This window comes from Batrachochytrium dendrobatidis (genome assembly GCF_000203795.2).
Source record: "Batrachochytrium dendrobatidis JAM81 unplaced genomic scaffold BATDEscaffold_16, whole genome shotgun sequence".
Classification (NCBI taxonomy): Eukaryota; Fungi; Chytridiomycota; class Chytridiomycetes; order Rhizophydiales; genus Batrachochytrium; species Batrachochytrium dendrobatidis.
Genome location: NW_006281114.1, coordinates 265,269 through 280,350, shown reverse-complemented (window position 1 = coordinate 280,350; position 15,082 = coordinate 265,269). Strand labels below are relative to the sequence as shown.

General features: G+C 40.5%; 6 protein-coding genes across 6 annotated transcripts; 1 reads left to right on the top strand and 5 right to left on the bottom strand.

Moving 5' to 3' along the window:
• Positions 1-6: 6 nt before the first annotated feature.
• On the bottom strand, positions 7-2,176 carry BATDEDRAFT_33779 (uncharacterized protein). Its single transcript, XM_006682375.1, has 5 exons — positions 1,839-2,176; positions 1,369-1,676; positions 1,136-1,291; positions 696-1,059; positions 7-627 (listed from the first exon to the last, which is right to left on the bottom strand). Exons 1-5 carry the CDS (start codon positions 2,116-2,118, stop codon positions 110-112), a joined length of 1,626 nt encoding a protein of 541 aa, XP_006682438.1. The 5' UTR covers positions 2,119-2,176; the 3' UTR covers positions 7-109.
• Positions 2,177-2,415: 239 nt separating this feature from the next.
• Positions 2,416-4,002, bottom strand: BATDEDRAFT_28069 (uncharacterized protein; the record flags this gene model as incomplete). The annotated part of the gene is made up of 6 exons (XM_006682333.1): positions 2,416-2,465; positions 2,534-2,671; positions 2,731-3,131; positions 3,231-3,400; positions 3,500-3,745; positions 3,841-4,002. The coding sequence occupies 6 exons, from the start codon at positions 4,000-4,002 to the stop codon at positions 2,416-2,418; spliced, it is 1,167 nt and encodes a 388-aa protein (XP_006682396.1).
• A 109-nt stretch (positions 4,003-4,111) lies between these two features.
• On the bottom strand, positions 4,112-6,093 carry BATDEDRAFT_92155 (biotin synthase). Its single transcript, XM_006682421.1, has 8 exons — positions 5,811-6,093; positions 5,462-5,559; positions 5,270-5,384; positions 5,124-5,197; positions 4,928-5,054; positions 4,623-4,841; positions 4,444-4,554; positions 4,112-4,354 (listed from the first exon to the last, which is right to left on the bottom strand). Exons 1-8 carry the CDS (start codon positions 6,081-6,083, stop codon positions 4,133-4,135), a joined length of 1,239 nt encoding a protein of 412 aa, XP_006682484.1. The 5' UTR covers positions 6,084-6,093; the 3' UTR covers positions 4,112-4,132.
• Positions 6,094-6,758: 665 nt separating this feature from the next.
• Positions 6,759-7,468, top strand: BATDEDRAFT_92154 (ribosomal 60S subunit protein L32; the record flags this gene model as incomplete). The annotated part of the gene is made up of 3 exons (XM_006682471.1): positions 6,759-6,848; positions 7,050-7,349; positions 7,424-7,468. 3 exons carry the CDS (start codon positions 6,759-6,761, stop codon positions 7,433-7,435), a joined length of 402 nt encoding a protein of 133 aa, XP_006682534.1. The 3' UTR covers positions 7,436-7,468.
• Positions 7,459-10,146, bottom strand: BATDEDRAFT_20952 (uncharacterized protein; the record flags this gene model as incomplete). Its single annotated transcript, XM_006682307.1, has 4 exons — positions 7,459-7,766; positions 7,854-9,584; positions 9,647-9,839; positions 9,919-10,146. The coding sequence occupies 4 exons, from the start codon at positions 10,144-10,146 to the stop codon at positions 7,588-7,590; spliced, it is 2,331 nt and encodes a 776-aa protein (XP_006682370.1). The 3' UTR covers positions 7,459-7,587.
• Positions 10,147-10,418: 272 nt separating this feature from the next.
• Positions 10,419-14,160, bottom strand: BATDEDRAFT_92152 (cysteine--tRNA ligase). Its single transcript, XM_006682420.1, has 15 exons — positions 13,895-14,160; positions 13,671-13,759; positions 13,476-13,572; positions 13,123-13,362; positions 12,944-13,048; positions 12,784-12,873; positions 12,395-12,709; positions 12,196-12,324; positions 12,016-12,123; positions 11,810-11,935; positions 11,618-11,724; positions 11,269-11,524; positions 11,116-11,197; positions 10,955-11,038; positions 10,419-10,859 (listed from the first exon to the last, which is right to left on the bottom strand). Exons 1-15 carry the CDS (start codon positions 13,994-13,996, stop codon positions 10,522-10,524), a joined length of 2,268 nt encoding a protein of 755 aa, XP_006682483.1. The 5' UTR covers positions 13,997-14,160; the 3' UTR covers positions 10,419-10,521.
• Between the last annotated feature and the right edge of the window lie 922 nt (positions 14,161-15,082).

Here is a 15,082-nt window from a genome sequence, read left to right as displayed (position 1 = left end):
TTGAATGGATTAAAATAAAGGCTCGCATTGGTTTCATTTGAATTGAATGAATATCACGTGGCTTACTTTCACTCTTGAACGGATTCATACCAACCAACTCAATCTAGCCTTATAATTTAGGATCTGGAATTTTCTTGGAAACTCTCTCCTTGTCCATTGCACGAAGGATCCGTCGCAGAATCTTGCCACTCGCTGCCTTGGGAATTGCATCAACAAATACCACTCCACCACGCAGTTGTTTATAGTAGGCAACCTGTCCTGCAATAAACTCTTGCACTTCCTTCTCCGTCAGTTTTTTTCCTGGCTGTAAAACTACGTATGCAAGAGGAAGTTCACCAGCTTCTTTATCTGCAAGCGAAATCACGGCTGCATCCGCGATGCTTGGATGTGTAATGAGTTTGGCTTCCAGCTCTGCTGGTGGAACCTGAAATCCCTTGTACTTGATGAGTTCCTTGAGTCGATCTACAATGAAAAAGTGGCCAGTTGGGCCAACAACAGCAACATCTCCCGTGTGAAAGTATCCTTCCTGATCAATGCTGTCTTTAGTTGCTGATGGGTTGTTGATGTATCCCTTCATCACATTAGGACCGCGAAGCCACAGTTCTCCTGGTTGATTCGTCATTGCATCTGTTTTAAAAACAAGGTTAGATGCTCAAATCGCGTTGATTATGATGAACGAATCCAGTTAGTACAACCTTTTCCAGTATCTGGATCAATTAAACGGGCTTGCATGTTGGGCACAAGAAATCCAATTGATCCATCTACAATCCGACTTGAAGGACACATATGAGTAACGGGAGTCGTTTCGGTGAGTCCATAGCCTTGTACTGCAGGAATCTTAAGACGCTTGGAAAAAGCCTGAGCCAGTTCGCTACCCAGTGGTGCAGCTCCTGACGTGGCTCGTCGAACGGACGACAGATCAAACTTGTCCACAATCGGATGTTTTGCCATGGCAAGCACGATAGGAGGCACGACATGCAGCACAGTAATTTGGTATCGTTGAATAAACTCCAAAAATTGAACAAAATCAAATTTGGGAACAACAACCATAGTATTTCCCTAACAAATCAAATAAAAGCTTAAACAACCGCACTCGGATAATTTCACAATCGTCTTTAAAATCATTGCAGCTTACACCAAATGCTGCCTGATGCAAAGAGATATTAAGACCATAGATGTGGAAAAACGGAAGAACTCCCATCCATATTTCATCAGGCAGTCGATCATTGACTTCAAATACATTTGTTTGTAGAACATTGGCAACCATGTTTCTGTGAGTAGTAATAACACCCTGAATAGTGATGAACATGCACATCAATGTTTAGTAAATGACTGGAAACACTAAAATACAATAGCATGAAAGAATACCTTGCTGCGGCCAGTAGTTCCAGATGAGTAGCATAAATATGCAGCTTCATTGGCCAGTTCGTTCTTTGTGAATTTGACAACAGGACCAAGTTTACTGGAAAGAAGTGATGTAAAGGAATGAATGCCATTGATGGACTTGCTAGCAAAAACAAAGATCCGGTTCAATGGCAATCCAACTACTTTTGCAGCAGCTTTGGCATTGGCAATCTGTTCGTGTCCAACAATAAGGACGGATGCACCTGAATCGTGGAGTTGATAAGCGAGTTCATCCACTGTATAGGCTGGGTTTATGCCACTGACAGATCCACCTAAAACAATCCAGTAACAGGATTAGTTGAGAGCCAGACAAGCTTCATATGGCAGTAATCTATAGTTCATTCAATGTAGTTGTTGAATCAACTCCAATTGTTATCCATATATCCCGTATGAAGTATCGACTTGCAGTCATACTAGTTGATCGTAGACATTACCTGCCATCAGAGTGCCATACATGACTGTCGAGTAGTTGATGTCATTTGGAGTGTACAGAGCAACAACATCTCTCTTTTTGAAACCAAGTTGATGGTGCAATCCAGCAGCAAAGCTAGCAGAGCTTTTTTCAAGATCTCGAAAGGTAATGACTTTTCCAGTAGGACCATCAATTAGAGCAGGTTTGTTTGGATTGCTCTGAAACCCTTTTGATCCAAAGATAAAGGAGGGAACATCCTGTTCAGGAATGTAGAGATCAGGATATGGCGATGTATAGATCATAGTGTTGGACTGATAAGAACTTATTACAATAGCTGATCTGATGTTAGGGTTGGCCGACTGTAACGAGTTTTGTAAAGTTTAGATTTCTGATTCTCGAGTCTTTAAACTTGAATATTTATACTCGCTCGGATTGTATACCGCGGTTGATCTTAGTCAGTATAAATGGTTAAAACTTATTTAAAAATCTATAAATACTAGACTGATATGTACATTTCCTATCACCAACTCACTAATCAAAGTCATCAATTTTCAAATACATATTGGTCAACAAGTACAGTTTATATCTGAATAGTGCAGCTATTCTTTAATGATCCGTAGTTCAAATGTTCGCTCAAGTGTAATGTCATCTATACGACCATTTGAAAAAGTTAAACCTTTTAAATACTTGGTCATTCTATACACGGCTAGTACTTACTGCCACTGATGGATTTAAAGGATGCATTAACGGTAATTTCGCATGCTTGTGAATTGATATCTGGAATACCATAGAGTATGTTGCCTCGCCATTGTAGCCAGTACGGAAGCCATGGGCTGTGAAACACTGCCGATGTATCTAACAACCAGAATAATTTAAAATTTAATGTACAATGTGAACTAGTTATAAAGACGTACCTCGTGATTGAGGGTCGTATACTCTTGGTTTATAGGTGAAATGCTCCCCGATTCGTATAGATTCTACCGGTTCTGGGCCAACAATATCTGGTACAAAGTCACGAAATTCCCATTGTACTTCTTCATTATGGATTGTTTTTCTAGCTCCAACAACCCAGACCAAAAAGCCATTGGATTTAAACTTTTTAGATTCTTCTGAAAATCGACATAGATACCGTTGCTGCAAAAGGTACGATTGAACAATATGACGATGAACGTTGGCCAGTTGAGGAAGCTGTTTTGAAAATCGTTCTACTTCGTCCATGAATGCCTGAGTAAATGATTTGATTCGAACTTTAAATCGGGCAAATCCGCCTGTTTCTGCAAGCCGGCTTACTTTCAATGCAGTAAGCGTGTGGTGTCTAAAATATCATACTCAAAGGATTACCAATGTAATGTGAGCATCAATAATCACGCTATCCATTTTAAAACAGGACGATTGATGCCAGATCGACACATACATCTTGACTCCGAAACGATCATGAGCATCAAGATTTGAGCACACATTGGCTAGAAAATCAAAAAAAACATCATCGAGTGCTTGCATGATCACAGGATTTGAAAGCATGGTACTAGGAGTATATTGCTCTTGAGTATCGTCATCTTCAAACGTATCCGTCTGTTGGGTTTTCTACAAGTCATCCAATGTGTTGATGCAGCTGGTAAGAATCGATCCATTATAGTAATGCCAACGTGAATGACTTTATAAAAATTTGAACCCAGCTTATACCTGTACAGGATCAGCCAAGTCTACAGCCATGTATTCGGACACGGGCTCGTTGGGTGGAAGAGCAGGGTTAGTACTGTAAACATCGGTTGATGCAGGTTGATGGTACAATGAAGTGGATAAAAGATGTGATGGATATGCTGTAGGAGTGGAAACCAAAGGTTGCTGTGAAGATGTATGTTGTGGAGTAGCAGCATAAGCGACAGCCGATGCTGTCACAGCAGCAGCATTATGAAGTGTCTGAGTAGACTAGCAGTAGGTGTTAGAACGCAGTGTATGAAATCCAAGTTACAGATCAAGGCAGTTATAGTGCATTGAAGAAGGTATCGGACAGCAAACTCAACTGGCAAGATGGACGGATTGGACAGAATCTCAAGCAGAGCTGTTGCACCCCTCAAGGCTTCACCCGTACGCAGACAAGCACTGTGCAAGTCTCCACTTATATAAAGTTTTTTAGCTTCGTGAGCATGCAGCACCACTGTGTCGAACAGCAGTGGAAGATTCATTAAAACCAGAATAAATAGTTGGAAAAGTTGAGATTGCACTCGTCTTTGAATCTCCATTTACAGTCAAACGCATGGTTTCATATCTGTCATTTATTCGATAAAAAGATTCAATCTCAAGCATTCTGTCAGATTAATTCTCAAGAACAAGATCTCCAGTAGGTTTGGTGGATTCTTGCGTGGCATTCATCTCTGGAAGAAACGCATCTTCAGCTGGTCCTTGAATAGTGGCAGGTTTGGGTAATATACCCAATGCTTCAATCATTTCCTTGTCTTGCGATGCTTTGTTGTTGGGTGTGGTCAATAGCTTATCTCCTGTAAAGATCGAGTTGGCTCCTGCAATGAAGCACAATGCCTTGAATAAAGCATACAATGATGTTCAATAATATTGTATTAATATACTTGATGAAAGCTTATTCCAAACAGATTGATGGAAAGTATTACCTGTTCAGACTGAGAAAAGTTGACACGTCCAGCAGATAAACGAACCATGGCTTTGGGCATGATAATACGTGCAGTAGAAATCATACGCACCATTTCCCAAACAGACACGGGCTAACACAATGTCAGATATGAAATCAGTTCAAGATCGCACTCGTTTACCATGCAACACATGAGTATACCTTTTGATTCTCGAGGGGAGTTCCTGGAACAGCAAGTAAAGCGTTGATGGGCACACTTTCGGGGTGTTTAGGAAGAGTCGAGAGAGTGTGCAGCATGCCAACACGATCATTGACTACCTCACCCAATCCAATAATACCGCCAGAGCATACAGATATACCAGCATCACGGACATTGGAGATTGTGTTTAAACGTTCATCGTAAGAGCGTGTAGTAATAATCTTGAAGATCAAATCAGAATGTATGTCAGCAAACCAGTCGGATTGACTAAATGTATGATCAACAAGTCGAATATTCGTCTACTCACATTGGGATAAAATTCACGACTGGTATCAAGATTGTGGTTGTATGCGGTCAGACCAGCTTCTTTAAGAGCAATAGCCTGCTCCTTATTTAGCATACCAAGACTGCAACAAACTTCCATTCCCATTCCCCTACGCACATTGAATGATGTTAATTTGAAGATCTAGTGGGTTAGGATTATCAGTGAGATCGCAACTCACCGAATTTGACGGACATATTCAGTAATCTGAGAAAAGTTGGTTTTGCGTCCTTGAACATCTCTCCATGCAGCCCCCTAAGTAATTCGAATTAGTTTGAATTAGGGTCTTGAGGGAACCCCAAACTTGAATGAACAAGACAAACTCACCATACAGAAACGAGTGCTTCCAGCATCTTTGGCCTTGCGAGCCGCCTCGAGCACTTCATCGTGTGGGAGCAATTTGGATGCTTTGACGGTGGTCTTGTGCTTGGATGATTGCGGACTATAAAACGATTCAATACGAATAAGCAAAGTTGAAAGCATGACCAGATCGTTACAAGGTGTAAATCCAATACTTACCAGTAAGCACAGTCCTCGGTGCATCCACCCGTCTTGATACTCAACAGAGTGCATTGCTGGACTTCTCGAGGGTTAAAGTGTTGTCTGTGGACTGTTGCCTAATTACCACATTCAGATTATCAATATAACAGAGCATCAATACGAGTCAAAGGAGACTGAAACCAATAACAGATACAAATGCATTGAATACGATCATCACTCATGACATTAAACCGCATTCAATCTAAACGCAAATGTCATGGTCTAGTCCAAACCACAGCAATAAGATTGAGGCTTAAGTCTTGATATTGTCTTGATAAACCCTGCAAGATACAGACAAAAGAATTGTACTATCAAGTTGATGACTTACTGCTTGATAGAGCAGCTCAATCAGTGGAGTGTCATAGATGGCTTGAATCTCTTGTTTTGTCCAGTCATTTCTGATCCATTTGCTATCGTTGTTGGTAGATGAGCTCTTGAGCGTATCCAGTGGTGAATGGTCAACAGATTGAGCAAGATCTACCCGATTGGAGGTTTTCAGTCCACGACAAATGATCGTCTGAGAAGCTACAGACCAATTCCTAGTAGCAATGATAGATCGTCCAGTTAGAGGACGAAGACAGTAAGACAGTGCACGGGTCATTCTGTTGTAGATTTACGGCCGTAAAGTGAAAACTTTTCTGAATTTATTTCAATGATTTTGTCTTTAAAACATTGACTAAATTCACCGCATTTTCATGTCAGAAATTTCATTCTCAATTCAATAGTTAATCTTATAAAATCAAACTAGTTTTGAATTCAAATTCTTCTTTTTCAAATAGTCATATAGTGCACTGTCACAACTTTGAAGTTGGATATTGGATTCGACTATTCTCAAACCTGTAAACTTGATATGTTCGCGTTCTAGTTCTAGTTTAGCATATCAGGAATAAAACTATACATGATACTCATCAGGAGAGTAACTAGGCTTTAATGAGTTTAGAAATCAATACTTTAATACATTTAGTGAATTATCATGGCTTGAATACTCGAAATCTACACTTGACTAGTCATATTCACGTGATCAAGAATATGGATCACGTGAGTATATTCAATCAAATATGATTTGCTGTCAACTTTGCCTTCACCACGAATCCACTCACGTAAGTCCATCAGCCATGCATTCCAATCTGATGCCATCCACATGTGCCATCCATCAACACAGACAGGATATCCTGTATTGATTGTGCATTGATGCTTGATTGAAACTCAGAGGATACTTGATCAAACACTTGAAGTCTCAATTCATACGCTTGAATGCTAATCTCTGTTTTATAGAATGCCGGTCTCTCTGAACCAAACCAAGATTGTTAAGAAGCGAACCAAGAAGTTCTCTCGTCATCAGTCTGACAGGTACAAGAAGATTGATGTAAGTCTTGCCAACAGGTTGCGTTTATTCTCATGTTCCCAGTGCATCAACATTCACCTTGTACAGACCAAGTTTACTGGATTTGTCAATTCTTGAAGTTGATTCATCACCAAACTGTTCAATACTCGGATGCACTGTTGCCCATGACTGGATTGCTTTATTTAGATTTTTTGTTCTTACATACCACTCTTGTAAATACAGGCCTCCTGGAGAAAGCCCAAAGGTATTGACAACAGAGTTCGTCGCCGTTTCAAGGGCCAAATTGCCATGCCCAAGATTGGTTACGGATCTAATGCCAAGACTCGTCACGTTATGCCCAACGGCTTCAAAAAGTTCCTCATCAACAATGTTCAGGATCTTGAGCTTCTTCTCATGCACAACCGTGTCTTTGCTGCCGAGGTCGCCCACGGTGTTTCTTGCAGAAAGCGTGCTCTCATTGTTGAGCGTGCTCAACAGCTTGATATTAAGCTTACCAACGCTGGCGCTAGACTGCGCACTGTTGTAAGTACTTGTAATGATAGATCTCTGTCACTTGACAATTAAACTCCATAATTAACCCACAATCTGTTTTATAGGAGAACGAATAAACTGGAATAAACTCCTTTTTTGTAAGCACCAGCATTTTTATTTACTTGTAGTTTTCTGTGAAGGGTGTTGATCGGATGGTAGATAAAGTCTGCAGTTGCATTGAGAGAGGTTTAGTGTCTTGAGCAATTGATTCAAGTCCCTGTAGCAAGGTTTACTTCAACTGAACAAGCTGATTATAAACCTTGTTCAAAACCTGTTGAATACGGTCAGTTGGAGTTTCTTGTGTTGCCATAAAATAGATGACGTTTCCTAATGGACGTGCAAAGATGTTGCCTCCTTGCTCTGTCCTGAGTGCACGGATAATGTCTATAGATGCCTGAGATGCATAACCTAATCGCGATTACCAATATCCACTCATTTGGTTAGTTGGTATTCGTCAACGAGTCCACAATGTATAGTATAGATTCCATAATTTACCTTTTTCAGTTGTTGCAAGCTCAATGGCCAATACCGTTCCAAGAGGAACAATACCATCCACAATAGAAAGTGCAGCAATCTTGTCCAAAAGATCTCCATCCCATACACACGTCACATACTGTTGATGTTCCGATCGCGAAGCAGCAGAATCAGTACAGTTTACCCTTTTCTCTTTGAGGCTTTCCAATAATTCGATGCTACGGACAGCCACTTGACACCCAACTGGATGAGCAGTAAAAGAATGGCCATGCAATAAGGCTTGTATCTTGCTTTCTCCTTTAAATGCATCAAACACTGTTTCTCGAGCCAGTGTCACAGCCATGGGAACAATTCCTGTAAGACACTTTGCGTAACACGCAATATCTGGCTCAACATGTAGAAGCGACACGCCAGCACTAGCAAAGCCCAATCGATGCATACCAACAAACACCTCATCATAAATCACAGGCATTGGCGCACACGAGTTCCTATTTCGAACACTATTCACCAGTTGGCGATGGAAAAGCGGATCTACCCACATCATACCGCCTGCACCCATCAATACTGGTTCAATGATTAAAGCGCCAAGCACATGTCCATTTTTTTCGGCTTCACCCAACGTTGTTTCAATCCATGCTTGATATAGTTGTGCAAGTTTGGATTCATCACGTTGAATATCGAATATTTGGTCGCGATTTTCCAGTGACACTCTGATCAGATCCTCAGTCCATCCATATTGTTTGGCCAGTATAGTAACACTCTCGGGTAATCGCACAATGTATTTTCCATGCTTCAGCACAACCGTAGGTGGTTCAAACCAAACACCGCGTCCTATATACCAGTCTGCTTGTTCGTTGTACACGTTGGGATCAGAAGCACTCATGGCACCAATTGTATCCCCATGATACGACCCATTCAGTCCAACCACATCCAATTTAGGTTTAATCAAGTTGTGCTGCGTAGTGGTTTTCTTAAACGCCATTTTCAATGCCACTTCAGTTGCTGTGGATCCATTATCGGTGTAAAATACTCTAGATGCCCATCCTTTACCAGCGGTTTCCAGCAGACGATCGGCTAGATGTAAAGCAGGCTCATGCACGTTTTCGGGAAAAATAACGTGTCCGTATCGTCCTGCTGCATAAGCTGCTGCTTTTGCCAAATGAACGTTACCATGGCCAACACCTTGAGTCCACCAACTTCCACAAGAATCAAACAACTGTCGCGATCGTTGTAGTGTTGGATCAAACACAGTAAAGTCATCACCCAAAGCCGAGTCAATCACCATTGCAGTTGAAGTGGTTCCGTGCTGCGTAAATGGCCACCAAAGTTTGGATATACTTTTATGGGATAGATCGTTGACACGTTTAATTTGTGTAGCATGCGTATCCAACACATACTTTGCAATGTCTGTCGCTTGATCATTGACAGACCCGTAGTATGCTTTCATGTTGGATACATCGGCTGAACTACCAAATGCAGTATCATGGATTGAAAGAGGGGGAGGAGCTGGTATGGTAAATAGAGTTGTATTCTTTTCAAGATTGGATCGAACAATAGTGTGATTGCTGTATTTTGGATTATCAAACATCACAACACATGGCACATCAAATCCTCTCATCAAAAGTGATTCATACGATGTAAGGGTAGTTGAGATGCCGCCCAGTTGAGAATCGCCTACAAGGATAACCGGAAATCTAAACGTGCGATACAAATCTGCTTGAAGTGATCCTGATATGGTTGGACTATGAACTCCTAATAAAATACAATGTTTTATAATTGCATTAAAATAAATCCATTGACGATCCAACACTTACCTCCAGCAGTTTCTATCAAAGAAAACCCAGTTTGACCACCAAGAGATTCACTAAACGCCTCAATCGCAGCCATGATGCGTTGACGTAGATTGTCGTCCGAAATGATGCGATTTTCTTGAATAGCCGTCAAGTGAGGACTAGCAGGCTCAGTATAAGTAATAAGAGTTTCTGATCGAATACCAGGACAGAATGTCTGCACATGTCTATATACACCACATTAACCGAATTAATAATGCATTCAACTCGACACAATGGATCGCAATTCAATAAACAATATGATCTTTCCTAGAGTCAGAGTCTATTGGGTATCCAGTTTGAACCGGTTTAAGATACAAAACTGAAGAATTCAATCCAGTTTCTGCCATCATTTGGGATTGCTGGTGACGACCTAATACAGCATTAGCACCTCGACATAAAACAGTCGAAGCAATGGTTTTACCCACATTGGTGTTTGCAGAAAACACCGATACAATGGGCAGTGAGCTTCGAATAAAGGACATTGCAATGTTAATGCAATGGCAAACAGACGATCCAATTATAATTTTATTCGCCTCAAATAATCAAAAATGTCAATTTCGTGCGTTGCTTCAAGATCATTTGGCATATTCAAACTATTTTGAATTGTCATGCATTTCACTGAAACTGATTGATGATTCAGAGTATGAATTGATTTCAATTCAGTTGTTTGAAATCCAATCCCATACATTCACGTTTACATGACTAATATCTCATTGTATGATGTGTTGATTAAAGAATCGAGTGTCAGTCTATTATGCAAAATAGCAAATGCTCAACCATTGTTTATTCCAAAGCAAAATCACTAAAAGATCAATACAAGTGTTCCATGTTACGTGAATGATGCTGTAACTCATCAACTAAGCCTTTTCACTGTCTGCACCAGCAAGAAACTCGGCGTGAAGTTTAGTTTGAATGGCATAATCTTTATCAAGCCTCTTTCTCCTTGACTTGGTGATCTCCACCCCTTCCTTGTCCAATGTAGGCATGCCTTGCTCATCCCACGCACTAAACTCGGCAGTCTTGAACATCTGAGATGGTGGCATTCGTCCCTTTTCCAATCGCTCGGCTTTCTTTTGAGCTTGAATCTTCAGTCTCTCTTCCTTGTCACGTTGTCGTTCTAGCTCCTTGTCCTGTATCGCTTTGCGTTGACTCATCAATGTTTTGCGATCGACAATTTTCACCAGTGCCTTTCCATCTAAATTTACAAAAAACGTGATATAGATAGTCAGAGTTGAAGCATGTACATTCATCAGATACCAAGCATCACTAAAAAACAATATAACAACGTGCCTTCCTTGTCATCTAAAATAACACCAAGTTCAAACAGATCCATATCACGCAAACGATCCGAGAGCTTTAGAAATTCAACAGGATCTAGTGATAGTAAATACAAGAGTAAGAATTGAAATTGTAGTTTATCTCAGTGTACGTGCATGATAAACACCACTCACCAGCCTTGGCTTGTGCAAGTTCACGAACGGCATCACGGAACGATGACAACACACGAAGATATGGCATCAGTGCTTCCTCAGACTTGTTGGAAAGATGAGTCAAGTTAGTAGGCGCCAACTTAAAACTACTAAATATTGTATAAAAGCACCTACATTCTGAGCACCTTCAGTAACCGGAGCTCCAAATTCGGGATTGATGTCAGGATACACACCAAAAGTACGCAAAAGCTTGGTCACATAAACACCAATTTTGGCCAAAATTGTTATGTTGGGAGTTGCCTTGACCTTATTCTTGGTCTGATAATACTGATTAGAAACCGAAATCAACTGACGAAGTTCTGTCATGGCAAGAGGAGTATTAAAGGAATCAGCAAGAGCCGCATAAATCGCCTCTTGTTTTTGAAACAGTCTATTCAGATTAAACCCAATAAAATCAAATATGCATTAAAAATCGTACCATTAACACATCACTCAAAACGGTAATTAAACAAATCCAACTTACACATCCATCAACTCCTTCTCCGCAGAACCATAATTATGTGTTTCGGAAATAACTCTTTCTTTGAATTTTTCTTCCTGTGCAAGTGCCTTGACTAATGCTAGAAAGTTCTGATTGTTTCAAAACACATCACATTCAAGATGATACATATTAGTATAACCTAGCACCTAATTCATAAGCCAATCAAATACTCACGTTAATTGAAACCTCGATTGTGCGCGCTTCGGACAACGAGCCTGCACTCCAGTCAAGAGTCGAGTCCCAGTGATGAAGCAAATACATGATGCGAATCTGTTGGGCAGTGCTTTGCTCCAATGCTTCCTAGTTGTTTCAACGTAGACAGTGTTGCGATTAAATACGAGTTATTTCAATGCATGCAGTTAAAGTCAAATAAAACCAACTTTGATGGAAATGAAATTCTTGAGACTTTTTGACATTTTTTGACCCTCAATGTGAAGATGTCCAGTGTGCATAAAGTAGTTGACCCACTGAGTGCATCCAAAATGACCCTAATATAATACACCAGATCACAATAATTTCAGAAACAATACATCAAACAATATAGTGTGGAGTTTAAATACCTCGGATTGAGCCAACTCGTTGTCGTGATGGGGAAAAGTCAGATCAATACCGCCCGAATGAATGTCTATTTTTTCACCTAGAACACATCCAGCCATTGCAGAACATTCAATGTGCCATCCAGGACGACCCTAAGTGCATGGTTTTAAAAAATGATTAAATTATGTATAGCTTGTCAAGTATTCAGATCTCACGACTTACCTCTCCCCATGGAGACGACCATGAAGGCTCACCAGGCTTGGAAGACTTCCACAAAGCAAAGTCGGAAATATTGCGTTTACCGCTAGTATCGGCGGTCAGATCGCCTTCACCCTCTTGAACCAGTTTTACATTGCCAGCAGACCAAGGTTCAATCTTGGCATATGAATGCTTGTCAGATCTATCGAAACAAACAGTATCAAAATAAACAGATCCATCAAACTCATAAGCATAGCCATTGGACATGATTTTTTGAACAAAAGCAATAATCTCTGGAATGTATTCGCTAACGCGAGTAAGAACATCCGGACGGCGAATCTAAATTGATGGTATGGCACAATATAATCATAAGCATTCAATTTATCAAGATACAGGCTGCATCCAAAACATACATTCAAACTGTCCATATCATGGAAAAAGTCTGCTTCCCAGTAAGCAGCATAGTCTCTGAAAATCTGCTGATCGGTAGTCTTGGCACCCTCCTGCAACGTTTAAATATTTGTTAATATTAAATAAAACGTGTTACGCAATGTTCAAATAAATGTTTCGTACTTGGCTGTCAATAAAAAGTGACAGTGGGTCTTGCAAAGCAAGGTAAAAGTCGTTAATACACATATTGCCGCTTTTGGCTTTGGCAAGAGCATCTCGCGAGGAAATCTGTCAAAAAACACCTAGATTAAGTATATGCTATCCATTTAAAAAAGTAATCATAAATGCACATGTAAACATACAGCAGTTTTGTAATACAGTCCAAACTTGACATCATCGGCTGCGCCAACAAGTTTTCCTGCTTCGAATTCAGAAACAAACTCGGCCCAGTTGTTGGCGGCATCTTTCATGTATTTTTCAAAACGTTGGTTGACAAAATAATGCCATCCCAATTCAGCCTTGACAATAACACTTTCATTAAGAACAGGGTTTGCTTCCTTGTATTTGGCAAAAAGATGCTTTTGACGGGCAGATACAATAATCTATGATGGATGTAGAATGGTTAAAATGGATAGAAAATAGACGATTGTTTATCTGAATTCAAGATCCAACAAAAGCTGACGATACTCGATACAATTTTTAAATATAGCCTGACCTTGTCATCAATGTCGGTGATGTTCATGACATACTGCAGATCGTATCCAAAATATTCGCTCATAATTCGACGAACAATATCAAACGAAAAAAATGTTCTACATTGAATCATACGGATCATGTTAGTCGAATATCAGTCAACGCAAGCATGAGTGGTTGAAATCCAGAGCAGTTTGCCAGCATCAAACCAGCTCACCTGGCATGACCAACATGGGATTTGTCATAAACGGTTGGCCCGCAAGAATACCAAGTGACTCGACGTCCTTTTTCAGGAACAAATAACTCCTATACAAGTATAGATCCATGTTACGCCCAACCATATCAGTAACTGAATTTCCGAAACCATTCAACTGCTGCTGAATCATCGTCAATTCCAATTCACAAACGACGGCAGCTGAATATAAATGTAGAATTCCGTACCTTTTTGCGAGTCAAAGAGTTGTTGATGTATAGCCGAGGAACAGTAGTTCCAGCAGGAATATGCCAGTCAGGCTGGCGAATAGGAGCTGCTGAGGATGTCATGGTGAGTGCAGTAGGTTTTGACTGGGAATTTACGGAGCAGTAAAAGCGAAGAGTGGATGCAGTCAGTAATCTTGTACAAAAAAGATCAAGACTGAATGGTTTGTGGTAGACCCAAGGCAGTACTATCCGATGAATCTTGATGATGTTATAGTTGGTTTAAAGTCGAGTATTTTCGTGTACAATTCGTTAAAACGCATTTCAACACTTTCAAGCCTGAAAACGTAAATTATAAGTTTATTTGTAGTTAACCAGAGTTTTGATCCGAATTTTGTATATCTTGTTCTTCTAACAACGGATCTGCAGTCTTGGTTACTGGCTCGTGCAAGTCATTTTCTTCCAAATTTGTGATGATGGATGGCAGCAATGAGCTGGGTCGACTATACTGTACAGATCGTGCACTCAAAGCAAGCCCTTCAGATTCTTCTCGTGGATCTTCAACAATCTGATCCACGCTTTCTTGTTGACTTTGTTGTTGAGATGAAGTCTGCTGTTGCTTTTGTGCTTCTGCTATATCAACTGATGTCATTGGGGATCTGGACCCAATATGAAGCACATTGTGAAGTCTGGTAGACAGATTACGGAGTGTGCCTGTGTTGGAAGGTGCTCGGCCTTTACCTGGAATTCTTTTTGTTGTTCTTCGCGATACATCAAATGTAGTTCTATTTATGATTCCAAATTCCAAAATTAAAATGTTATAATACCAATATCTCATGAAATAATCATGAATCTACCTTGATGTAGGAGTGATGACTTCAGACATCCCGGTATCATGTGAGAACGCAAATCCAGTATTTGCTACTTGACCGCCATTGTCACCCATATACACAAGGCTTGAAGCTCTTGCTGACCGACTGAGCTGCACACCAGGAGATGGTATGGGATGAGCAATGCGTCGTACAAATTGGCTTGCTCGATTCACACTTGTTTTAATCACACTTGATAATGATGTTCGTCTTGATCGTGTTTCAATTGATCCATCCAATAATCCATGTGGAGTGGTTTTTCGTTTTACGTCCAAATATCCGAACCCATCCGTCGATGCATTCACTCCCGACTCGGTTGGTATGACATATCCAGTCGAGTCTA

What these genes read in the sequence shown, in the direction of transcription:
- BATDEDRAFT_33779 (XM_006682375.1), bottom strand. Translation starts at nt 2,118, where the DNA reads ATGATCTATACATCGCCATATCCTGATCTCTACATTCCTGAACAGGAT. An exon ending in TGCATCAGGCAGCATTTGGT is followed by an intron (nt 1,060 to 1,135) that starts GTAAGCTGCAAT and finishes TTGATTTGTTAG; the next exon opens with GGAAATACTATGGTTGTTGT. An exon ending in TGATCCAGATACTGGAAAAG is followed by an intron (nt 628 to 695) that starts GTTGTACTAACT and finishes TTTTTAAAACAG; the next exon opens with ATGCAATGACGAATCAACCA.
- BATDEDRAFT_92155 (XM_006682421.1), bottom strand. Translation starts at nt 6,083, where the DNA reads ATGACCCGTGCACTGTCTTACTGTCTTCGTCCTCTAACTGGACGATCT. An exon ending in GAAGCACTCGTTTCTGTATG is followed by an intron (nt 5,198 to 5,269) that starts GTGAGTTTGTCT and finishes CGAATTACTTAG; the next exon opens with GGGGCTGCATGGAGAGATGT. An exon ending in GTCGTGAATTTTATCCCAAT is followed by an intron (nt 4,842 to 4,927) that starts GTGAGTAGACGA and finishes TTGATCTTCAAG; the next exon opens with ATTATTACTACACGCTCTTA.
- BATDEDRAFT_92152 (XM_006682420.1), bottom strand. Translation starts at nt 13,996, where the DNA reads ATGACATCCTCAGCAGCTCCTATTCGCCAGCCTGACTGGCATATTCCT. An exon ending in TCACCGACATTGATGACAAG is followed by an intron (nt 13,363 to 13,475) that starts GTCAGGCTATAT and finishes CATCCATCATAG; the next exon opens with ATTATTGTATCTGCCCGTCA. An exon ending in ACTTGCACAAGCCAAGGCTG is followed by an intron (nt 11,039 to 11,115) that starts GTGAGTGGTGTT and finishes TACTATCACTAG; the next exon opens with ATCCTGTTGAATTTCTAAAG.